This window comes from Apis cerana, linkage group LG1, assembly GCF_029169275.1.
Source record: "Apis cerana isolate GH-2021 linkage group LG1, AcerK_1.0, whole genome shotgun sequence".
NCBI lineage: Eukaryota > Metazoa > Arthropoda > Insecta > Hymenoptera > Apidae > Apis > Apis cerana.
Window position 1 is genome coordinate 20706706 of NC_083852.1, and position 26779 is coordinate 20733484.

The 26779-nt window shown below is 40.5% G+C and overlaps 1 protein-coding gene across 22 annotated transcripts in view; it reads left to right on the forward strand.

Annotated features, from left to right (window-relative positions):
• The window catches only part of LOC108003197 (dystrophin, isoforms A/C/F/G/H), a 419614-nt gene that overhangs the window by 124525 nt on the left and 268310 nt on the right, over window positions 1–26779 (forward strand). For 21 of the 22 annotated variants that reach the window (XR_009828767.1, XR_009828769.1, XR_009828768.1 and 18 more), the window contains 3 exons: window positions 11824–12035; window positions 13950–14104; window positions 14354–14543. Coding sequence is in view for 19 of the 22 variants with exons in the window: in XM_028669405.2 (XP_028525206.2) it covers window positions 11824–12035; window positions 13950–14104; window positions 14354–14543 (557 nt within the window). In the remaining 3 variants the exon portion in view is untranslated. Of the gene's footprint in view, window positions 1–10179; window positions 10243–11823; window positions 12036–13949; window positions 14105–14353; window positions 14544–26779 lie in introns of all 22 variants that reach the window. The other variant, XM_062070818.1, reaches the window with a different exon arrangement.

The window sequence follows — 26779 nt, forward strand, 5'->3', positions numbered from 1 at the left end:
TTTCACGGAGTCGTGCATTCGCGCGAGATGACACGTGCAGGATAGACACGTCAGCGAAACGAGGCTAGAACGATCGGAAGAAAAGGGTGGTCGGAATTGGATCGCCATTTTAATTGGCTCTCTTTGATGCTCTACCCACCGACGCGTACTTCCATCAGGTAGTCTTTTCATCAGGATTCGACATTTTCCATACAAATGGTTAAGGAGCTTCTCTTAGTTCGACATCTTAATGCACACGACTCGCGACGAACAAATATTTCGATGTCATAATCGCCATCCATTGTGTGCACGGCTCACCACTTCGGATGAAGTGTGATCGAACTTAATTCGATTCGTCTCAAGTGATTTAAGTTTCGTTTCGATATTTCCTGATGCTCGGATTTTGGATTAATATTTTTGATGATTTATTCTGGAACAGGGAATGAATTTTTTCGATTCGTATTTCAAAATTTTTTCCGTCCAATAATCGTTAGTATTTATTTTTTATTTTCTACTTTTCTACATCAGAGTATAATAATATGATTATTGAATGGATGGATTGATGCACACGTTGTTACTATAATTCTATCATACTGTAAACATTGGATCAATAGTGTTTTAATTTTTCAGTTGTCCTCTTTAATGCGATCTCTCTCAAATCGAAAAAAATGTCTTGGACGTATATAATATCTTTTATAAGCGAAATTTCGTCATCATTATGTTTCATTTCTTTCAAAGAAGAGGATCGTTTATCGCTAAGACTCTGGTCTTCCGAGTATCGGGACAAGATAAAGGTAAAAGTTGATTTATCCTTCGCCCGTCTTGCAACCTAATCGCATTAAAGCCAACTGAAAGTTCTCAGGGTTCCTTTGCAACCCGGCCGTGAATCGTGATTCTGATTCTCGCGAAATCCATTGACACAATGACGAATTCCACCAAGTTTACGCCAAGTTTAATTCCATCGAGATATTCAAGGTTCGAAATTTCTTCCTTTGTATATTCCTTTTCGAAACGAACATTTATCTCGAATTTATCGCCACATTTTTCGTGTCATTCTCGGTTCGAAACGTACGATTTGCTTTGGAACGAGCTTTGGAAATCGTCGCTCGTGAAGGGCGCGAAATTCGCCTTAATTTTTCTCGATTGTGTCCCCAATCCACGCCCCCGAAATCGATCGCAATTTGCAAACAATTTGCACGAATCGCCGGGTAATTCCACGGCGGAGTGGTTAGATCGATCAATCATGAAACACGGTGCAGGAAAGGGAGGGGAGGAAAAAAAAGGAGCAAGTTGTCAATTTCACACGTAAAAGAGATGGGACCGCGAAATAACGCGAATTATTCGATTAATAGCAATTAATTTATGTATGTCAAACTGGAACTTTTCTTATTAATATTTCCTTTCGATTTTTGTCTCGAATATAATTCAAATGAATTTTTCTTCTTTTTCTTTTGTTTTTTTTTTGTATTTTTACAAATTAAACGTATTTTTCTTTTTTTTCTTGTTTTAGAAAATAATCTTAACTTCAAAATAGGTAGATATACTTGATTATATTTTGTTTTCTGGTGAAAATATTTATTATGAAGTAAAAATAAAAAGTGTAGAGTCGGTAGAAGAAAGTTATATTGGCTTTTAATTCTGATAAAACGAACAATAAGTTCACACGCTTTTTATGATAAATAAATATATTTTACGAGAATGATAGTTTACGAGATATTCTACTCTCCTTATAATTCTTTATTAAACGATATGTATGTCCTTCGTTTTTTACTTTTATAATTTAACACGTATTCCCTGCTTAATATTATCTATGTCTGAAAGGAAAGGAATAAAAATTAAACAGATAAAAGCCGGATTAAAAGCTTTGAAGCTGGGTATATGGGTACATTATAAGTAAATTGATTTACTTTTGCTCTCATATTACTTTCCCAATAATACCCGCGTAAAATTTCGTGCTTTTTTCCGTGCAACATAAAATTGATCCAGAAATACTTCTCATTCAATTCCTCTAAAATTCGCTGATAATATGAAACATAATAAATAATAATAAATGTAACACGATCAATTACAGCAAAGTAATAGCGCCGACTCGATCACGAGCACAAAATAAACGAAACTATCTCAAATATTTCCTTTTCATAATTTCAATTTCAAAATGAATCGTCAGATATCCGGTCCAGAGGAAAAGATACACAGATCCATATCCAGAAAACAATTTCAATAAAGCAAAAACACTTTCAGAACTATCTTAATACCAATATTCTGCTTCCATTTTTTTTCCAATACCGAATATTATATATTTTCGCACAAGCATGTGCAAACAACAACACCTGTCGTCCATTTACGAGTTGGAAATTTAATTCCACGCTATTCTCTTCTCCACGCCTCTCTCCTCCCCAGCAACGCTTGTCTCGCGCACACTTTTAATTCCTTTCCAAGCGTTCTTCCAAGCCTCTCGCCCTCCGCTTTTATCGCCTCTCCCCTTGTCTCGGTTTCGTTGTTCGCCCGACGGGGGGCCTCCCTCGCGGACCTCTCGCACCCTTGTAACGCGTCGCGATAATAAGGTTCCGTCGTAACGAGTTTCGTCGCTCGCGCGTTCCGTGTTTGCTTAATGAAATTCCGCCGCGGAACACTGGCGGAAGTTCGACGCGCGTTCCGTAACCACCGGCGTTGCAACTCGCGCCCACGTATCGAACCACCTCGTTTACACGCTGTTTACACGATCGTTCAACCTTTCGATTGTTCCTTGTCCCGTGGTTTGCGAATTAGCGGCGTTCTTCCCGCACGGATCATTCGATTATACTATCTCGATCGAGAATAATTATCAAGCGATTGTTTGATCAATTATATTTGGAAGGGGAGGGTGGAAACGTACACATTTTTTCCCCTACTTTTCTCGTTACTTCGTTTTTGGGTGATAATCTTCTTCGTTTTGAGAACTTTCTTTTTGAGAAGGGGGGGATAATAACGATACGTTTATAGAATTTACAGCGGTGTGGTAAATTTAACGAGGGTAATGATGAAGATAAGATTTTCTTTTTTTCGTCGTAATGAACGACAAAAACTTTCTTGGTTATCTAATATTGGTTATCTTAAGCAAGGTGGTTTTCCAAAGAAGGAAAACTTTCGCGATTCGCTCTTCTTTTTTTCGCGTTCTAATTTTAGGTTTCACGAGATCATCACGCAATCGCGTTACACATCGCAGCGCGCGTCGCTCGACTGTTTCGAATAAAATTGGCCGTGCTTCGTAAGCGAATCGAGAATCGGAGAGCTGATTACCTTTATCCAGATCCTTTTTTTCCATCGTTCAGATGGGAATTACGCTCGCTTGTAAATCCCGATTAAGCCTGTAAACGTGAAAGAAAGTAGGAACGGGGGATGAAACAGTGTCCCCGTTTAAACTGTGCCATCGTTAAAACGTTAAAAAACGTTCTGTTGGAAATGAGCGCATATCGAGTTGGATAACAATGCGTGCTTACAAACCCGAACGGATTCGATACATGTTTCGATCATCGTTCGAAGTAATATAAAGTGTACTTGTTGCAAAGTAATCGCTTCGTGCAAGAAGTTTTGAACTTGATTTGCAAGTTTAGAAATATACTTATATTCAAAAATATGTTTAAGTAAGAAAGTTTTTTACAAGTGAAGGATCTTTACTCTCTATAACTGGTCGATATAATCGTAGTGGATCCTCGAGTTAACCATATCTGCTTCTGAATTGAGACATATATTTGAGAAAAATTTTATATCGACGAAATAATATCAATTTTTTAAATAATTTACGAAATCTCATTGTATCCTCAAAATATTTACAAAACAATTGGAAATTCTCTTTTAACCGAGTCGAAATCTTTTTGAAAATAATCTTTTCTTGGATTCGAAATGTCCACCAAATATTCGACTATCTACTCAGATTCGAATCTACTTGTAATAATACATCTTATCCAAAATCTCAAAGTCTTCTCCTCAAAGTTCGCACGAATATGATAAGCGATTAAAGTTATTCGTAAACTCCACCACGAATATTTTCGCTATTCGCGAACAGCTTTCAAATGCACAAATCACAAATTGTTCGATGATTGTCGACGGAGCCCCGCAACGGAAATTTCGTTAACGGGATTGGAATTTCATCCGGTTCCCCTCTTTGTCTTTGACCAGATTCCTCCCTCTCTCCCTCTTGGAGTTTTCCACGCGCAACTTCCATTTTTCTCGCCCCGGCCGTCATACATTACGGCCAATTTCCGGCCAACTCTCGAAACTTTCGAACAACTTCTCGTTTTCGAGCGTCCTCCGTGTTTTATCATTCGTATTCTCTCTCTCTCTCGTCCCATTCGTCCATCCGTGAATCACTCGCTGTCCCGATTCGTGGCCGTAATCTCGGCCGATTTATCGCTAGCGTGTCCGATACCGTTGTAATATTCACGCCAGGTATTACCTTTAAAGGCTATATATGTATAACAGAAAAATTGGGGAAATGGGGAAATTGGGGAATCTCTGGGGGATTAATTTATTGTGGGGTTATGAAAAGTTTTATGGAGGTGTCCAGAGGTGTTGTTCGAATTTTTCCTCTTCCTATTTTTAAAAAGGAAATCTTCGTGTTACGAAATACGAATTTTTTTTGAAATATATCGAGTTTGTTTTTTATGATATGAAATATCGTTCGAAGGAATATCTCGGCCTTTTCCCATGAATTTTCCGTTTCATTTTTCGCATCGTATCTTTCCGGTTTACGTCTTCCCTTTCATCGTCGACAATTAAAGCAAAGGTATTAGATACATATAATATAAATAAAGGAAACGGATGAAAGTTGGGAAAAGGTGTAATCTCGTCGATGAGGAAATTTCGATAAATTTCGATAAAGTATCGAAAGAAGTTGACGGATGGAAATGGAATTCCACTGTATTTCCATTTAAACGCGCCACTCAATTTTAACGATCCTTTATGTTTCATAATTGGAATAATTCGTCAAAATATAGGATGCATTTATATCTCCGTGGAAAATCGCATTAAACTGAGCGAACCTCGAAACGAATTAAAACTAATACGTATCGGGGGCCGACCACCTCGATTCCCACGAGCGAAACGTATATACATATATATATATATATACACATATATATATATCCATAGAAGTTCATTGCCTAAATTCATCGTCCATTTAAGCCGCGGTGGCCGCGTTAAATTTTCACTCGGGGAGAAGCGCAAACGGGCTCACGAACGAGCGTCCCAAACTCTGAGGCGGTTTGGGGCGAGAGGCGTGCACATGGGGGCCGTTAGTCTCTTTATTATCCGCGTTTTGAGGGCGAAAAAGGAAGAAAAGACGTTTAGAGGCAAGGGAGAGAGAGAGAGAAAGGAAGAGGTTGCGAATGATGTACGTTTTTCGGTGGAATGAAGAGGCGTCTCGAAAGTACCGCCCTTTGTACGCGTCTCACGTACATTCCTCTCCAACTTTTCCTTCCTCTCCCTTCTGTTTCGTTGTTTCGATAACTAAGATTTTTATTCCCCTTTTATTCGGCCGGCCGCGATACGCGATCGGTCGCAACGTAAAGAAAGAAACGTTCTCGCACGTTCGAGGTTGGTGGGTGAGTAATGGTAAAGAGAAAAATCTTCTCACGCGACATTCGAGTCGTCCAATTTATCGGAAATTCCATTTGCACCACGTGTAAAGTTTCATTTCGCGTCTCTGTGCGGTTTGTTCCTCCTGGTTGGAAATCTCGAACGACGTAACATCGTGTAAAAGTTCGGTTGGATGCCGAATTTATTAGAATCGGTTAGAAAAATTCGACGAGGGAAGAGGATATCCGATCCTCGATTTTTCTTTCGATTGTGAATTAGAAGATGTATATATACATATATATATTCGTACTGTAAATACTTCCATACTTTCATCAACTTCCTTAAAAGATCGAACTTCGTTCGAGTTCGTTGCGAACGTGGACAGAAAAATAGGGAGAGATGAAATTTTTGGAATTGGAAGGACAAAAATTTTCTCGAGTGGATTACCCTTCTTCCTCTTTCTCCTCTTCCTCCCCCTCTTCTCTTCGTTTCATCCTTCATTCTTTTTAACTATTAATGAAACTGAGTAAAAATGAAAAGTTAAAACGAAAACTTGGCCATTCTAACGTGTATTCTACGAATCCTGGTTGATGATTCAAGCACGCCTCCCGGCTTCGCATCTTTCCTTCGAGGTCCTACCGTTCTCTTACGAGTTTAATTGAAGTTCTTTCCGCGAGGCAACAGCACGAAGTTTTCCGCCGAGTGTTAGAATTTTAACAAGTGAACTTCTTCAATTTCTCGATCCCCAGCGGCATGAAGAGGAGCCACTCGAACACTCGGTTGGCTCGTAGCCGCTGTTTACCGACACTCAAACCCTCAACGAGGGTTGTACCTGTAGGTGTGCCAAGGTGTATCTTCGACGTTGTCTCGAGACGAAGTTGGGATGGACGTTCTCCTTCTCCTTTTCATGCTTCCTCTTTTTTTTTTATCTCCACCCTGATTCGCAGGATGACTTTCTTTATTTACTCGAACATAGGAAGAGGGTCAGTTGTAAATCTCAAAGTCCGAGGCAAGCGCGTGCAACTTTGGACCAACTTGGCCTAGCGTACGTTTCCACGCGATCCATTTGCCAAAGAATGGAACGAAGATCTCTGGCGGGAAGTTTGAATCGAATTGAATCGAGATCATCGTGTGTACGGTTTCGTCGATCGTCGAACCCTTTGCCTTTGCGACCTCGTGTCGGGCAAATCGAATATCTCGCCATCGACAGTGTTAATTAACCGGACAGTCTATTTGACTTGGCCGATATTTCCCGTTCCCTTTCTTGACTTTCAGAGGGAGATTAATTCGATCGACGAAGGCAAATCGAAAAGTATCGAGTGCTCGAACAATTTTGAAATCCTAAATTCTACGATTCAAACTTTAATTATTGATTAATTATTAGCGAACATACTTTGATATCGTCCAAGCGTTACGAGCTCGTTATGCGAGCTCAGCTATCGAGAGTCGGCCTAACAAGGCTTAGAATATATTTTACCGAGGCTATTAAACCGTTTCGAATAATTGTGACCGTATTTGGTTCTCTGGATGCGAGCTCTGCAGTCAAACAATTCGAGCCAAGCTTGTCTCTTTGCCTTCCAGTATTACAATTAAATTTCGCCGTATTTGATAAACGTGCGATTCCTCTTTGGATAATTTTTTTCCCCCGGATAGACAGGATTTTTCTCGACTCGAATTCATTTCAACAAAGTAACCGCGATAGAGATTCCCTCTTCTTCGTCCTCCTTTCCTCTCTCGTTCACTTCCCTGTTCCTTTGTATTTCATCGATTTCAATCGGAAATGGCTCTCCCTTCGGCTCGGTTCGCTAGGAGGCCGCCAATTTGAATATATTAAGCGATTCATCTGAATTTAATAGGGGAGGCATTAAGGCAATAAAAGGCATGCGAGGTTAGAGCTTCCCTGTGTACTTGCTATACACGACTCGTTTCTTATACGTCGTGACGACCCTTATCGTGCCTCGTCGACACGGTTTTCGTATATATCCTTGAACGAGGTTTTGTGTACGGGAGGAGAAGGAGGGAGAGGAGGGATGTTAATATATTCATGAGACATCTTTGGTAAAGCTGATTCTAAAATAAACTCAAAAGTCGGCTCGTTTATTACGTCACTAGTAATTTAAGTTAGCTCTGCCTTCGTCGTATCCCTGTCTCATTCTGTCTCGCTCTATCTGACCGCAAAATTGACCCTTTTACGAGGATGAAATTGGCCACTGTGCCACACCGATGAACAGGTCGTCGCAAGTGCACACCGAAGGGAAAACTTTTTGGGAAAAAATCCTCTCGTGTATCGTTTTTTGCTTTTAGCAAAAAGAAACATTTAAAATTCATGCTTACAATTCGATCACGAGAGATGGAGAAGAAAATTAGCTCGGTTATTACTTATTTTTTAAAAATGGCTCTCATTAGTGGCGACTTCCTTCCAACGATATCAAATAATTCTTAATATTCCAACTTGTGTTTTATTTTAAAATCGATCTTTTAAAATATATTCCACGAATGTTATAACATCATATATATCCTATGTTAAACTTTCTAATGCCGTGTTTTAATTCAGGAATTATTTCAATTTAATTTTGGAATATCGATTCGCTTTGACCCGGTGATGCCGTTTCCATCCACGATAGAATTCCATCCGATATTTTTGAACAAGCACAATTCGATTGCGCAAACACAGTGCAATCATCGTAGTGCTCGCAATACAAAGTTGGCGCCGTGGTAGGTCGGGATAGGTTTGGCTCTCCAGGGAATGGATGACGATCGTTAGTTATGGTCACGCACACCTCCAGAGAATATGAGGTGGTCGACGATTCGATTGACACACCGCTCGTTCTATGTGGATTAAACACGGTTGATAAGGTATATCTGTAATTTAGGCCCGTGCGTCGAACCGAACGTCTTTATTATCGCTTTTGCAGGCCGAGATTATTTATCATCTGTACCCAGTTCGCGAGTAACTTTCCTAATCGATTTAATCGTGGGCAAGATTAATTATTTGTTATTTTACCACCGCTAATTTTGCGGCTCGAATATTTTTTTATTATATTCGTATTAGTTTGGAACGGTATGATGGATATAAATATCATGTATATATGTATATATGAATGAGATTGCATTATTTACGGTCATATAAAACTGGCGGAGGCGGTAATATTAATTAATTAATTAATTGATATAGTTGTGTGTAAATTAATGAAATTCACGAGTTATTTAGATAGTTGCGTAAGTAACGTAACATATTGTTTATCGAATGTATAATGGAGTAAAATGGGGTACTAAATTGGTTCGCTAATTATGTTAGTTGTATCAAGCAAAATCGAGCGAATTATTAAAGTAAATGAAGTAAATAATGAATTAACTCTTCTAACGCTGTGGGAGTTATTTAAAAAAATATTGTATAAAACGAACTAAAAATGATAACACGCGTCTAATTGATCGTGAATATGGAGAGAAAGAAAGAGAGAGTGAGAAACAGAGAAATTGGTTGGACAGAATTGAAATTTTAAAAGTGACATTCGCTAATTCAGCGGCTCTGTTGGCTCGCCCCCAAGTTGAAGAGTGTACGTGCCATCTTTAATGTCCCATCGAACACTTGTCACGCTTGTGACACGAGTTCAAAAGGGTAGGGCACACCGGGGTCTGAGAGTTGTGTAAGGGGTCGATGAGAGCGAATTGCTCTCGTAATAAGTCATCGAGAGCAGCCGTTGGGAGACAACGTCCTCGTCTTTTGCTCGGTATCCCTTTAAAGAGAGAGAGAGAGTGAGGGAGATGCTAAGGTGGGGTGATAGATCAAGCCACTTTACTTCCGGTCCCGGGATCCCTAGGCTCACGTAATCGGCGCTCTTCCCTCTTTACTTGGTAGCATTGGTCTGCCATGCGTGGCTTGTCGGATTATATCAGTCCACGAGAATAGCATATGCTTCCGGTTACGTGCGAATGCACTTCGATCGTAATTCTTTGTTCTCGTGTCCGCGGGAAAATTAGCCACGGTGATGTATCGATGCGGACAGTGATCGATCGAGACACTGTTTTCGTTCGTTTCTGAGGGATAGGATTTCAGATTGTATGTTGGTAAAAAAAAAAAAAAAATAAAAAGGTGGAGGAAAATTTAGGAAATCAAGTATCAATCAGGAATTTTGTTGTTCGCTTTAAATCGATTGATTCAATTATTCCGAATGAAAACATTTCGTATTATAAATGTATCGATGATAATTTGTAAAAATTGTTTTTGTTTTTTCAATATGCACTCTTCGGTTTCGAAAAATTTATAGGTCTCTATTTCATTCTAAATTGTGGCACTGTCTGGTTTTAGCGGTTGGAATCCGTTGAACTGTGAATGTTTGCGCGTTTGTCTTCCATTGTAACAGCCCGATAGATTGTCGTTTTCGAATATTATTACACGCGTTTATTGGCCGCCGTCGAATCTAATATATCTTCCTTTCTTCGGCCATTATATATCCACTAAAAAAAAAAAAATTACCGGCGTACTAACAAATTCTGCCAACAATAAACCTCTTATTCAAAGTAACGAATACGAATATAGCGTAATCAAATCATCGAAGCTACGGCTTTTAACCATTTTAATCCGTCAAAAGTGTTTCGAGGGTTTAACACTCTGAAATTACGTTGTTTTCGTCTTTTTTTTAGCCTCGGTCCTGTTCTCCGGTATCCTGTCGCGAAACATCGTACACATGCGTTGCATCATCAAAGGTACACTATAGAATATCCCATTGTGCAGAGTTGTCCACGCGTGGTAATTCTGTTGTTACGGAAACGTTGAAACGTTGCCAATGCTTTTGCACCCCCCGCCTTTCAAAGCTGCGCCGTTCTTCCCTTCGCTAAGCTGGTCCAGGTTGGACAGTTTCCAGCTGATTCCTCGTTGTCTGGCGCGCGAATTTTCAACCTGGATTTTACCTTTCGCGTTGTTCCGGAGAAGTGGTGTTCTTGAAACAACGGCCACGTGCCAACGGCCCACTTTCTCTCACTTCGTTCGATTAACGACCCTCCGTACACAACTCTCTCTCTCTCTCTTTCTTTCTCTCTTTCTTTCTTTCTTGGAGCGCGTGTCGGAACGTTTAATCCCGCGAATAATATCAATTATGCGGCACCATCGATTATTCAAAGCTTTGTTTTAAAATTGCAAACCGCCCTTCCGTTTCCCAACGTTTGCGCGTAAATGAAATTCTCACGAGCGAATCGAGTCGATCGATTAATCGAATAGATTCTCAGATAGGTTTTATTTATTCCTGCGCTCCCCTTTCTTTCTTATCGAGAACGTCGATGAACGGAATGAAAGTTTAATCTCTTTTTAACCTTTTTCGAATTGTTCCTCGCAAAAGGAACAATTGATCGGTTATGATAACTAAACCTCTCCCGAGCTTTGTCTTGTCCGTATATATATATTTTTTTATCCATTTTATCTGTTCCGCGATAAAAGGCAGATTCGTACGAAATGAATTTCTAACGAGAAACAGATTGAATTCGTGTCCCCTTTGTCACTGGCTTTTTTTAATAATTCCGTGGCATGTGTTTCCTTTAACAAGTTAATTCTTTTAACGAGTTATTGTGTGTTCTTTTTTTCTATCTCATAGAAGAACGCGCGATCGTATCTTGCTCATCGGACGCAATAGTATTTTAGCTCACCTGGTCTGGCCTGATGCTATAACGCATAAATCATCACCCGTCCTGGAAAATGGTCGGTCGCTATCTTTAGCAGTTATCTACGTCGAAGACAACTCGACGTTTCAACTCAATCTCGAAACTTTCAACGATCGTCGTTTATCGCCAATTATCTCGTAACGAGGCTGAGAATCGTATCGCCATTAATATTGAGATGATCACACGTTACGAGCTTACTCTTTTTCTCCCTCCCCCCGAATGGATAATTCCGAACGTCGATTCGATATATTATGCAAAATATTTATACTCTCGTAAATTACAACTATAAATTTAATAATACCTGACGTACGATTTAATCGAGATTATTTTTAATACACGTCCATTTCCCCCTTCATATGTCGAATACACAGTCCACCAGTTTTTAACGTTGGATTATCGCAATACACGAGTAAGACACACTTATTATTATCCCCTTCCCTCGATATTAACACATTAACCTTTTCTTCGACAGGCACGCGTGTCACGTTACGCCATATTTCTTTCCACACGCGCAATGGGACACAGAGAAAGAAAAAAAAAATCATTCTTGGTTGGGAAACGTATAATCGAGGCGTTATAATGGTATAGAGGAGAACGTTTGAGAACGGCACGTCCGCCCGATTGTTGTTTCAGTTACGAAGCTGAGGGAGCACTGGGACGAGATGAACTCGAAAATGATGCAGAGGAAGACGGAGTTGGACGCGATGCTCGGGGACAGCCAGCGATACGAGGCGAAAAGGAACGAGGTGGAGGTCTGGTTGGCGCGAATGGAAACTCGGCTGGAGAAAATGCGGGCCGTCGGCCACACCGCCGATGTTCTCGAGGCCCAACTCCGAGAACAAAAGGTACGTATATATATATATACACATACACATCTCTTTCCCTCTCGCATTTTTCTTCCTCTTTTCTTCAGAAACCCGGCCTATTTTCCATATTAACCCGTCGAATCGCGGGAAACCGACCGCTTCCCTCGGGGATCGCCCTCTTTGTCTCTTCTTCCTCCCTCGATGGCTCGCGCAACGAGCAGAACAGAAAGCGACCACCGTTTGATCGTGCCAATTCGCGTTGATTAGGCGGATGGTTGGACGAATGGCCATCAGGGAATTCCGGTATTGGCAACCGGGTAAATGAGTTTAAATCGTTGTAGCCGGGAACGATTGATAATTATGACGATCGATTTTGATGATGAATTTTAGTGGCGGATCTTATAATACGTGGAAAGATGTGTATTCTCCTTAGACGACGACTTTCAAATGATTCGTCTGAAAAATGAGACAAAAATGTCTGTAAGGGATTGTTAAACGGATCGAGCGGGTTGTTTGATTTGAATAGAAGAAAAGGATTACAATTTATTACAATTTATTCCATTTTCAAAGGATAACTTTCGGATAAACGAACGAGACTCGATTGTTATACCTATATACACGTCCACGTTCTTAAGATTTCGATGACACTTCTTTAACAAGGAAAGATAAAATAAAAATTTCTCGATGATATTAAATTTCGTGCGCCACACAGAGACGAAAGCTTGCGATAATCTTGTCGATCTATAATTGTATGCCGTCGGAAAATTTCGCAAATGACGGAATAAAGCTTCTTCTTCCGCCGGTACAATTTAACCTGTCGAGCATTGCCGTCGCGATCGAGAAAAGAAGGGGAAAAAAAGGAAAAAGAAGAAGAAAATAGATATATAAAAAGAAACGGCCGTATAATGGGCAGCTAGAAGGTTCGTTACAGGCCGCGACCGCGATTAAAGGGAACGAACGAACGAATCGGTATTCATCCCGGTAGCAGCTAGTAACCTCTTTTTAGTCCAACGTTCCGCTTTGTGTACCGGAATAACGCGACTGGTCGGGGGGAAAAATGGCCGAGCAGGGCGGCACGGATGGGAAGAGGGGAGTAAAAGGAACGGCCGAAGTTCCAATCAACGTGAGAGAGATCGTGTAGCGCGTCACACGGCACTACGCAATTCTGTTTACACTCAAAAGAGTCGAATGAGATATTCATGGAATAATTTATTTCGCCGAGGAAACGTTATGTATCTTTGGGATATCTTCGCCCGGGCTTCACCTCGTTTCTCTACCTTTTCTCCATTATGACGGCCCCTCCCCCTCTTTTTTCCCCCTCTCTCCTCGTGTCGATCCCCGCGGTCGAATTATCGGGTATGGTTTGCTCGCTTGTAACAATAGAAGAGGGGGAAATTATAGAGGAGCCATTATGTTAGATCGATGTAAGATCTCGTTCATTTATCTCGTACCTCGAACATTTCTCTCCTCGATGTTTGAAAGAAGGACGGTAATTTGGAAATATTCGTATCGTTTTTTGGCTAACGATCAACGGCCATTTAGCTTCGTGCGTTTCACTTGGTAGCTCATATTCTTCATATTCCCTGATACGTTACGTTATTCTCGTCTCGTTCGTCTCTTTTTTCATCGTCGAAAGCGTCCCTTTCGAGTTAAAATCCAAGATAATTCGTTAGACGAGCGCGACGAATAAGAACACGTTTTCCGGTTCGACAGTTTAATCTGGATTATCGTAAGTTTTATCGACGCGAATCGGTCGCCCCGCCGCGTTCAAATAAAACTTTTCCACCACGGTATAAAAGTTGGAAGGTAGTCGTCTTCCTTCCAAGATTTAACTTCCGCGAGTTATCGAGAGGGACGCGAGTTTTCGATGGATGGACCGAGCCGAAGCGGGCCGCGAGTTAAGTTTACCACCTTCCCTACTTGTTTTATTTCATCGCCTCTCGATGCTTGCAGTCGTTCCACGCCGAGCTCCACCAGTACAAGCATCAGATCGAGCAGTTCAATCAGCTCACGCAGAAGCTGATCGCCGTTTATCAGGAGGACGACACGACCCGCGTGAAAAAGATGACCGAGACCATCAATCAGAGATACAACAACCTCAACACCAGGTATTGGATTTTGGATTTTCGTTTTTCATCGCTTCTCGCTCTTTATTTATTTATTTATTTTTTTAAATAAACGAGCATGTGTGTAGAATTCATATCATTTCGATATCGATTTGGACGAGATTCCAAGTTTGGAATAAAATTTGTTCGAATTTTTCTTTCCTATTCGTGACAATAGAAATTCGATCGTACAGAGACGCGTCACGTTTGAAATTAGAATCGGCTGTTAAATCTTGTTAAATCCTTTTTCAGCATCATCAATCGAGGAAAACTGCTTCACTCCGCGATGAACTCCCTCCACAACTTCGACCGGTCCCTGGACAAGTTCTTGGCTTGGTTGAGCGAAGCTGAGTCCTCGATGGAAGGATTGGAAGCGGAGGCCGATCGGCTGGGCGGGCGACGAGACCAGGGTGCGCTCAGACGACCGCAACATCAGCTTAAGGTAAGTCCCTATTTTTGCCTATATAAGAATTCGCGAATTCTTCTCTTCCGAGTTTTTATTCCTTGATATTCCGTCTTTTTTCTCTCATTGATCGAAACATCAAGCGTTTTAAGTGAAAGCGAATTAGAGGAAGAATTACGAGAAGATTCGAATCTTTATCCGTATAAAAATTCATTTTTCTTCAAGAAATAGCACATTTAATCGGGAGCGCAATTCTAGAAATGATTGCTGGAATAATTTTATTTTTCAAATAAGGTTACTTTATTGCTTACTTTTTGTGACCTACGAATGACGTTGGTTGGGAACGCACAAGGAAGAAGGATACACAAATCAAACCAGGTTTCGAACGTAAACGGGTTGGACATGATTCAAGTCTGGTTAGGTCGTAACATTCCTCGAGATGGTGTAACGGTGGTGGTCAAGAAACCAGATCTGTATGGGTCGTGTGTTGACTTGAAAAGGTTTTACGGCTTCGATTGATTGCCATAAAAGTATGTCGGAGGTAGCAGGCTACCTACGTCTCGGTCTACCTATTAAAAGGAAGATGCCTCGATATCGGATATCGGAGTAACGTAGTATCGGTCTATCGATTTCTGTGCAAAAGATTCCTCTGATTTTACGATCGTGCGAGTTAACGATATTTCGGATAAAAGGAAAATAAAAAAAAAAAGAAAAAAATCGCAAGAATTCGCAAATTTTTTAATCAATCGTCTTTCAAAGAGCTTCTTGCGATCTTCTTTTTTTTAATCGAAGGAAATTTATTTTTTCATTATGCCGAGCTTGAGTATTTTAAGAAATACGTTACGACTCATCTGGCAACAAATTACTTTCGTTAAACAATTGGAACTTTTTCGTGTAACTTTTATTACGAAAAAACTTGAATTTTCTACATGCCAGTCTGGGATAACGCGAAGCTAAACGAGTTCAAGTACACATCTCTAGTTTAAAAAACAAAGTTTTATTCAAATAACAATTAACAGTTTCGAATATTAGCTAACTATCCTAACTATCCTAAAACTATCCTAAAAGTACATTTTCAGTTTTTAGTTTTATCCAAATGACATTTTCAACGAAAAATAGCATATTGTATAACGAAAGTATAACAAAAGAACAATAGAGAATCTACTCGAAAAGAAAAGGTTAGTGTTAGTCGTGGTATTAAAGCGATTAATCGATTGATAAATGGCCAATAAAATTCAGAGATCGTAAAATCTTGACGCTCCAAAACTCCCTCAAAGATTTATTCTTCAACGATACGAAATCATAACCAATCACCCTTAAATACTTTAATATGAACTTAAAACTTTAAAAGGTTCCTTTCCAAAACTTTTTCGATATCGTTCGTTTCTAATAGCGCGTTTTCTCTCTCGATTGAATTGAAATTTCCTACACGGCAATTTTTCATTTTTCACTCGATACGTTGAAATATTTAAACGTATCCATTCAAATAAAATTATGGAATTTACTTTGCTACCAATAATTTAACATACACGTCTCGTGTCGAGGATGACTGATGGATGATTTCAATGATTTTCCTCGAACTGTTTCTCGAAATGTTGGATAATAAGGATGTATCGTTGAAGGGATGCAAAGAACAAAGACGCGTTGTTTAAATAATAAGAGGGGTGGAGGGTGACGAGAAGGTTAACCAATCCGTTCGAGTAACGAGTTCGAGTGACGACGAAACGATCGGGCCTCTTGTCCCCTTTTGAATACGTCTGTTTACAATTCCGCGGAACCGATGGACCGTTCGCCGGGTCAAATTGATATTGCAGTGTTACCGGCCACGGCCTATTGCACCATTTCGATGAAATTAATCCACGGCCTGCCCCCCCGTAACGAACAAACGGCACGCGATTCCGGGAAATTAGCTTATAATATTGTTTGTCCGCCCATACATTAGCCATTCTTTCTCTTCTACCCTGCTTTATTTGACGTCCTCTTCTCCCGCCCTCGATCCACGACGATTATTGACCCGTTTCACGGGAGAAGAGTCCGATTTTGGACGCTTGGATTGGATTCGTTACGTTATGGATTTATTAGGGGGCAGGATTGTATATTTTTTAATGCCGCTTTTTTTGCAATTTGGAGATATATATTTTTTTTCTTTTTTTCTTGTATTTTTTTACGGTCGTATACTCGATCGACAAGCTGTGTCATTAAAATTCAATTTTTGGCGAAATTGTACACACGTGGAGATAACGATTTACCTTTGACAGGGTGAAATCAATTTTTATGTAGTTTCGGTTTTTTAAATATAACTTTGTAATGGCTTTGTTGACGAGATAGAGGAAAATTTTAAATCACCTTTTAGTGCTTCATTATCCCGCAAACGAAAAATATACTCGAACAACATCCCTTGCCTGCAGTGAGGATCTTTCATTGAAAATCAGAATTTTTAAAGCATTAGATAAATATCCTTTTAAGATAAACACTCTTTTGCGTGCGTAGCATTCAAGCATTTTACTTTTCGTTCAAAAGTCGGTCGGAGGATATGAAAATTTTCATCCTCGGAGGAGAAAGCTTTCATCTTAAAGATTAAATGGCCTTCTTCTTTTGACGTGGCTCGATAATTTCCAATTTCTCCAATTTTCATTTAAAGTTATTACCGACAAATGAACAGGGGCGTAAATTTTCAATGACGAAACAACCCCCCATATCGTCGAACGCGTACGCGAAATGTAATTTCCATGCACCTCATCGTCGAACAGACGGCGGCATTGATTATTCGATAAACAGTTGGATAACTGATTGGAATCAATCACTAGATAAATCCCCCAGTATAGGGGACGAAAGGAAAATCGCCACTGCGGCTTCCACGCTGTCCAACCACTTGTCCAATAATAGCGATCATTGAAAATCAATGTTATTTGCCTGTGTGTAACCTGATTATATCTACGCGTTCCAATGCGTAATAACAATTATAGCTGACTCTATTTCGATCACGCGTTCTCGCCTTTCTCTTATTCTCGTTTAGTCTCGTTTTCGGGGTTCGAACGAGCCGAGTTCCGTTCCGATTTTCGTTTTTTGATTTTTTTTTTTTTTTTTTTTTAAGCAAACATCAATCGGTTCATTTACCATTCGTTTTACATCTGTTTCTCCCTCCTTCTTTCGCGTGGCAATTTATCGAATTCATTTACGACTGTGTTTAATGCCCCCTGAAAAAACGTAATAACATTGCTTGTCGTTGGAATTGGAAAATAATATGCAGCGTTTTGTAATTAATCGGGGTCCCTTCGTTAATTTCACCCGGCACGATATCCATTTTCGTCGGTGTATCGTTGAAATTGTCGCGAATATTGTATTTGTGTAATTTTTTTTTAAACTATTTTAAAAATAGATGTTTATAAAGGTATATGCAATTGTGAAAAAAGAAATTAAATCTAAAAAAGAAAAGAAAAACTTGAGCGGGTTCAATGAACCCTTTAAAATAATTGCCTCTTTAACAATGCACTTTAAAATTTCAGAATTCCATTCCATCATTTTTCGCATGATATAAATTAAAGAAGCTCGATGAAATGTAAAATGACAATCGTTGTAAATTCGAGATTTTGTGCCCGCCAAGAGGACCAAACGTGCCCCTTCATCTTGTCGGATTTATATACGCATATCCTTCGGACAATTAACAATGGACGGAACAATGTCGAACGTTCGAATCACCGAAGCACACGTCGTGTTTGTTAACTTCGTTGATGCAGCGCAAAATGTTGCGGTTGAAACTGTATCCAGTTGTTACCGATGCCTCTGCCTCGATTGCAAACACGAATTAATTTCGAACGCCGTTACTAGAGCTTCTCGAGATGTACGCCCAGATGCGGCGTTGCGGTGGATCTAAATCGACCGATGCGTCCATACCTTAGCTTGATCAGCTCCCAGGATCGATTATCTATCTCGCTCCAGATTAATGACTTCCGATGAATCACGTTCCTCAACGAATTATGGAAAACTTTTCGTTGATATTTAAGTTACGGTATTAAACCGAGATTCAAGAGTTTTTTATTTTATTCGAAAAGTCACGTTTGCAGTGGCAAAGTGAATTTGAACTTCGGATATTTCGCGTATTTTCGCATCCTTCAGATTCCATAAACGAGAATGATCGTCGAAATATCACACCTATTGTCACAACGAAAAAAGTGTACACTTGCCCCAATTCCAAAGCGATTCCAAATCGGGAATTACGTTAGCGCCATTTAACGAGCCGCCCCTTCTCGCCCCCTCTTCACCCTTCATGCAGACGTAACAGGGCGTGGGCCACAAATTACATCCCGGTGGTGACTAATGCCACCTGGACAGCTGCTTCCACTCATTAAACTTGCGAGGTGGTTGCCGCGTTATCGATTGCCCATTCGTAATAAAACGAAACTTCACCCTTTCGCTTCAACCTCTTCGCTTCGTTTCGTGTTATCCCCGCTTCCATCCCTCGGTGTGTATTACGGTGTGTTTCTCGCCTCTTGAACAGGGTTGCCATAGTTTCGCCGATCGAAATGCCGAATTTCGCATTTTCGCGAACCAAGGTGCAACGAATCAAAATATATTCCTTGAATCGTATTCTTGCAACGACAAAGGGTTAAGACGATGACTCTTCAACAACAGTTCCTTTCCGTGAAGTTCATGGTTACTAACGACTCCAAGACACCTTACCCGCTTAGATCGTAACTCGTGCATGCATAACGTCTTTCGAGAACGCATCCTCTGGAATTCGTAATATCCATCGTGCACTCTGTGTGTGTGCATGAATCGCGATTTGTCGGGGTCGAGTTATGGCCGTCCGATATTGGATCGTGTCTAGAATTGGATCGAAACGGAAACGGGGTTTCATAGCTCTCCCTTTGGGATCGGCAAATAAATACACGGGCAAGGAAAGATCCAGGATTCTTTCTACGGTATTAATATTTATACCGATTCGGGGATCGAAGGATCGAGCTCCCTTTGGGCTACGATATTCGGGATTATGATTCGGGTGATTTTCGTTACGTTTTTCTCGAATTAGTTTTGACTTGGAGTCGAACGTTGTACTCTCTCCCTCTCTCTCCCTCTCTCTCTCTCTCTCTCTCTCTCTCTCTCCCTCTCTCTCCCTCTCTCTCTCTTACTGTCGTGGAAATGATGAACGTATGAGACAAATATGAGACGATATCGTAAAATGGGAGGAGAGGGGAAATAGGCGAGTGCGTGGAACGAAGCGAAAGACATTCCCTGGAAAGATTATATGCCTCAGTCAAGGCGAAACATGAAAGGATACGGGAGATACGAATTACTTTTTCGTCAAAGGATATCTTTCCAATGATATGGTATTATATTAAAAAAAAAAAAAAAAGGAAAAGAAAAGTGACGAAACGGTTAGGTTCTTCGAATCTATTACATAAGATAAATTATTCTTCTTTTATTAGCACGTACAAATCTATCGTTGGAAAATTTGTCCAATAACCGGAAAGATCCGAGAGATTCCGAGTATTTTCTGAAACAAGGGTAAACAATTATGAATCTTCTCGAATTTCTCCAAATCGCGGGTACGTTTCTTCGTTCTAGGCGAGTAGACAACAGGCGAGACAACTGGATCAACTGTGTCTCGCGTAGTCATCCAGTTTCAGACCTCTTGCCATTTCGCGGTGTGGCTCGAGTTCGATGGGTTTGCGTTTTGCCACGGAAAGTAGAGTTGATCGATCGAGAAGAGGCGCAACGCTTACGTGACCTGAACTTTCGTCTCGCTTTCCTCAGGTTCGACAAAGAGGGATGTCCTTGTCTATTCTCATATTCATGGTAAACATATCGTGGGGGCGTTGGTTCGTTAAATCAAGCCTACCGTGGCTAATTCGCTTTAACGCAATTTCGCCCGGTTTTTATTTTTACTTTTTTTTTTTTTTTTATTTTTTTCCCCCCAACGAACCACGCGACCAACCAACCCCTCCTCAACACACGACGCTTCTTCGCGGCCCGACACCCTTGTCGGGCACAAATGGGACGTACAAAATTGCACTCGACCGGAGTAACGAATTCCCTCCCACGTCCCCCAGGGGGGAGAAGGAGGAGAGGAGGAGGGCGATGACAACGTAGCCGGACTTTTCATTCGGTCAATTTGCCCCTTTCGCCGAGCGTTAAACTGTTCAATGGCGAATTCTCGAACCAAGCAACGGGATCGCGAAATGGATTCTCGACATTTTGGACTCGGAATTCAGATTGACGAAGAGAGAGAACGGCGTCACAGGGAGGATCGTGCGTGTAGGAGGCGCGGCGAATACCACTATCTTGGAGCTTGATATTAAATGTATATAACAATGGAGGCTTTCTATCGGAAAGGAAGGAGTGCCCTTGATTAATATCGGGGGAGAGGGAGAGAGAGAGAAGCTAGCCCTGCTATGCGCGTTAATGGTTAACATTTAGTACGTGTTCCACGTGATGTAAAGCGGTTTCTTCCTGCATTCCGCCTTCGCTCTGAAATTTCTCTTTCTCTCTCTCTCTCTTTCTGACCGTGATGAAACTGCGTGTGTTACCTCCTAATGTTGTTTCTGTCCGTTCAATTTATCGCCGCCAGAAATATCCACGTCTTATACCGAAACGAGGGTCGAGATAAATCTGTCTGAATTCTCGCTGTAATCCGATGGCGAAAATCCAATATTTCTTGAATCCGGGGTTCTAAAAAAAGGAAATAAAAAAAAAAAAAGGGGAAAAAAAATGGACGAAAACTGTTTGCCACAGGTTGGTGGGAAAAGTTGAAGCGATAGAATTCTTTCGTTTACGCGATAGACGCGTTAGTACACGATGAAACGAGAATGAGAAAAGTTTTTCGCAGGGGTGTGTGCGAAGGTCACGATAAAGGGAAAGAATTGGTTGGCCACTTTCCCTTTCTCTCTCTTCTCCTTCACCGGCGAAACACCGGTGGAGCGAAGGATCGATAGGAGGAACGCGTTCGTGTCGCGTCGCGGCACCTCGCGCCGACGATCGTATCCCTCGCTTCTGACAACCGTTGTTCCGTTTTAACCGTGGAACCAGAGGAAAAAAGGTACACCTCGTACTTCGCCAACCTGAATTCCTCGTGGCCGAAGGGACGAGCCAAAGGACAAACGAGGAAATTTATATAAGGGGAGAAGAGAGGCGAGCGCACGCACGCGAAACGCGTCGTTAAAATCGAATCATGTGTCCTCTCTTTCTCTTCAACCAACGGAAATTATATCTAAAAGCTGTTGTGCGTTCCATCTTGGAAAAAGCTTGGACCCGTTTTCGAGTTCGTTGTTTTGCATAATCGCGGGACGCCACTTCTCCGCTCTGTCCCTCTTTATATTTTTCTCTTTTCGCTTCAACAAACGCTCGTTCGGTGAACTTCGTTAGCCTTTCAACGAAAGCGCATTAAGAATCTCTCTCTCTCTCTCTTTCCTTTCTCATCGTTTCTCTCAACTCTAACTAGTTGGTTATTTTTAAAACTGCCACGGCACTGTGCAATGTGCGTCCAACCCCCTTGTCACATCACTTATGTTCGAGAAGAAAGGAAAAAAAGCGTTTATTAAACGTATTCACTGGTCGCCCACTCTGAGTTGATGTTTCGAGTCCTGCGTTTGATCGTTGCACGTACATCGTGTAACGAATAATGTAACTGGTTAGCAGGGTTGTTGTTCACTGGCCCGATCGGTTTTTTTTCTCTTCCCTCCCTTCACGGGCCACCGAGTTAAGCAGCTTCTCTCTTTTTTTTTCTCTCTCTCTCTCTCTTCTGTCGATATTTTACGTGGGGTTGGTCAAACGTTCGATTCCCCTCCAACGTTTTCATCCCGTGGTCGAAAACGAAAAACGCGGAACTTGTAGATGGGTATGGGTGGTGAAGAAGAGAATTTCCTTCGAATCGTAAGAATAAGGGTATAAATAAAGACGCAAGGGATTGGTGGTGGTCTCTTTCGACAAATTTTTCCAGTTTAGGATAAAATTCGTGAGGCAGGTGTTCGACAGTGGTCACTCCGATCTCCACCCCTTGCGACGATAAATGGAATGCCACGGGGTTGAAGCGTTTTTTTTTTTTAAATTTTTATGATGCTTCCTGTTGGAAGATAATCGTAGAAGAAACGTTTATTAATGTAAAATTTTGCAATTATCTTTTATGGAATTTTCGTGTCGTTAAATATCTTTTTCTTCGATTTTTCCATTTATTATTACTACTCGTTTTTGTTCCCTGTTTTAAAAAATAATATTTTCGTAAATATTAGAAAAATTAAGTTTATACGAAATTCACGATGATTTTTATTATTATTATTTTTTTTATATAAAAATATTTTAATCTCTGCTCACTCCCTCTCTCTCCCCCGTGTGTTTCCTCCACCCTCTTAAAACTAGGTGATACGTGCGATTTAACGAGAAAGGGGTTGTTCGCGATCGAAACGGTACGCGCATGCGCTCTCAGCTTCTCCAGAGGGCGGCAGTAGACGATATTCGTGGAAATATCAAGTCGGTAATGCAGGAGGGATGATTTCGCTCTCGGAAGGGTAGTTTTCTTAAACCTCGGTTACCGACTTTGGATATCGATGCTATCTGCCTGTTCCTCGATAGAGAATACCGCTGTTGTAGCAACGATCCTCGATGCTTCATAGGAATCTTAACCATGAGTCGATAGCGGAAGTCGTTGCAAAATACTCTCCGGTTTCCATTTACCTTATACTAATAATTTTAAAGAGATTCATTATCTATCCACGATCAATGTTTGCACAGTTTGCATCGCAAGATACAAGATAACGTCAGATGATTTTTAAGATGCCCTTTCGATAATAAAATCGTCAGAAGATTTTGCCAAAATATTATTTCAACAAATTTCACCGTGTTTTCTTTCCTGTTCTTAAATTTTGATTGATTACTAGTAAATAAAAAATAGATTTCGTGTTCGCATATGATGTCAAGCGAGTGTCGATCGAAAGAACGTTTGATATTTCATTTCATCGACTGGGACGTCGAGCAAAAATTCGCGAAAGAATTTGAGAAAGATAAATGATTTGCGTCGATTCGCTCACGGTTTAAATATTATTCGCTTTTTCGAGATGTCATCTTCGTTGTTGTTTGTTGGGAAAAAGCAATCTCGCGATAATTTGTGGAATTCGCGGCGCGCAATAACTTCCGTTATCGGCGATAAATCCTCAATTGGATGAACCGCTTTTTCCGCTAGATGCAATCAGATAACCAATAACGGTAAATAACGCTCCATTGTGGAATTTCATTTATTTAAGCGAAGGAACGTCTCATTACACCGTGCTCCACGCGTTTACCTAATTGTTTACTTGTTCTCTTTTCATTCGTTTTACACAGCTTATCCCGTTACTATTCCCGTGTCGGTCGAACAGTTGCCTTTCTCTCTCTTTTTTTTCTACTTTTCTTTCTCAACAAGCTGCAATAAAAATATGCCCGTAATTCACTTTTCAAAACTGTCACGAGGCGTGCAACATTTGTTCCATTTTTATCAATGTACACGCGCATTTATCTCTTTTCCATTTCTTTTTTTTCTTTCTCCCGTAGCATAAATCTGTATTACGCATTGTCATATAGATTTGTCATTGCCATTAACGGAATTTTCCCCCCACCCTTTTTTTCGATTCACTTCTCGAAATTTACGGGACGTCGCAATTTTATTAAAAATTCGATTCATCATCGAATTCCTGTGTGACTTAAGTCGTGGAATCGTTGTTGGGAACGACTTATATTCTCGAGATCGTGGGAGAGGAAATCGTTGCTCTTGGAGAAGAGGATCAGTTGATTATGAGAGGAGAAAAGTCGCGTTTGGTGACAAAGTGGTTAATTGGTGATAAAAAAAGAGAAAAAAAGAAAGAAAAATACGTCGTGGAAGAAGACTTGGGAGCATTCGTTTAAATTTATGGCCGGGAAAATTAGTTTTGTTGAATCTAGCTGAACGAGCGTACACCGAGTGGCGGGTTGTAAAAGCTACGTTTATTTGCTCTAATTGCTTATGTAATTACGTGGCGGGCGAAGGAGCTTTTAATCGGTACACCTCGCGACCGCTGCAAATTAGACCGGTAATTAGACGGGCATTCGTAAATCGGCCCTTCGTCAAGGCGGATGTACTCGCTTTCTTCTTAAATTTATTTTTTTATTATTAGCCACAAAAAGAAACTTAGATGGTTCTCAATCGACTCGAGGGCTGTTCAGCTAATATATTGCTAATTATATTCGACGTTATGTCGATGAGATTTGTCTCTTTGGGGATGCTCGTAATTCTTTTCGCCACGTGTCACGGATCTGAATTTAAGTCGAAGAAATTTGAGAAAGAATAAAAGTAAAACTTTCATTTTGCTACATTTATTATACGTGTAATAAGTGTTTTCGTGTTGGATAAATTATGGATACGTTTGCCATCATTCTAAATCAAATTCTAAATTTTTCATTCTATTAAATTCTCTATTTTCAAATTTCCTTTCGGTAAATTTGTTTTTAATCGCGTCTTGCTCGATTAAAAAATTATTTAATTATCTTCCATTTCCAGATCGTAATTATCCGTCGTCAAATACAGACAGGCGAGACAATTACGTGACAAATCTTCAAAATTATATAACTTGTTGCAATGTTACAACAACTCGAATCAATCACGATACAATTAACATCGTCGTTCGTCTGTTTCTCTTTCGAATCTGTCGATGACTGGAGCTCTTTATCGAAGGATCGAGAGATTCGTGGAACGTATTCGGAAATGACGTTGCGAACAGATGTCGCCGGTTGTCGCATCAAAAAACCTTGGAGAAATTATAATACCGTACTTGTACAAACGTGTGCATAAGAGAATCGTTTGAAAACCGATCGAAGGAAAACAAAACAATTACATACGCGTTGGAATTTTTGCAATTTTCTCGTCAATGTTCGACGCGATGTCTCATTTTCTCTTTTATTCTTTTTTTATTCTAATTAATTTGGAACATTTCCCGAATTTATTATCGTAATATAACCATCATCATATCTATGTAGAAGAAATTTGATAAGAGATATTTTTCTTCTCCACAATATCGCACAAATTTTAACTCTATTCAGAACCAATTCGGAGATTTCGTTCATCTTTGCAACGATACTGTTATCTCCAGGTCACTTTTATTTCTATTTCCTCTTTTGTAGCGTAGGGATACTTTTGATCGGTTCTTCCAGCATTTTCGTGGGACGCGAGACAATGTTTCCGGTTACATTCCGGGACGATATCAGCCGGTGTGTCCGTGGCAGCGAGTCTCTTTGTACGCTTGTTCCAAAACGGGGACAAAGCTCGCTAAACTGTCGGATAACAGTTGCAGAAACTGCGGTGAAAAAAGAGTTTAAAATCGCGAAAAAATAAAAAAAAAAAAAAAGGGATAGTCAACCCTTTTTCAACCATTTCCCTTCTTTGTATTAATTGGAATGTATCGTTGCGCGTACATAGAGTTATCTCGACATTGTTCTTATTCAAGAATCCCGGAATGAATAAATAAAAGACAGATAACACAGGATTCCATTGTTCGAGGCATGCTTTTTCGAGCGATGGATGGTAAAATACGAGATGGTTTCAGTTTGAGAATAAACCGAAGAACACAAATAACGAATTCGTTGATCAACCGGTATCTTGCAGATGAAATACAATTTTCTTTTCAACGCTACTTCATTCGTCGAATAGATTATTTTCTATTTAAAACTCACGTGAATTCGTCGGGCAATAATATATTCAAAATTATCTTCCAATTTCATCGATAATCGTCTCATTCGTAAATTAGATTATTTCGTAGTACATAAAATTCTCGTTCCAACGTTGCTCGAATCATCACGGTTATCGCGCTGATACGACATATGAAATATATTCCTCGCGTGAAATTTGACATTTCCATTCTTTCGCATTCTGAAAAGATACTTTTTTTCGTTTGACCAGAAATAATTAACGCGAGCCTAGGTGGTGTGCAAGATATATTCTCTCTCTCTCTTTCCCTCCCCCTCAAAAGTCCCGACGGTGTGAGAGCATCATCAGCGTAGCTGGCTGGTCTCTCGGGCCAGGTAATGGCGAGTCGGAACGAGGATTCCGCGCAAAGAATTTCCCCTCTCCCTCCCTCATCCCTTCTCACAGTTTTCGCGACTTAGTTGGCGCGAAACGGGCAAATGAAATTGCGCGACAAAGAGAAAGGGAGGTGTGCGAACGAGGATAAAGACGACGAGGGTAGGGAAAGTGAGAGAGAGAAAGAGAGAGAGGAGAAAGGTTGAAACGATGGAAGAGATCACAGGGGAAGAGGCGCCTTGCAAGCCTTGGTCGCGCG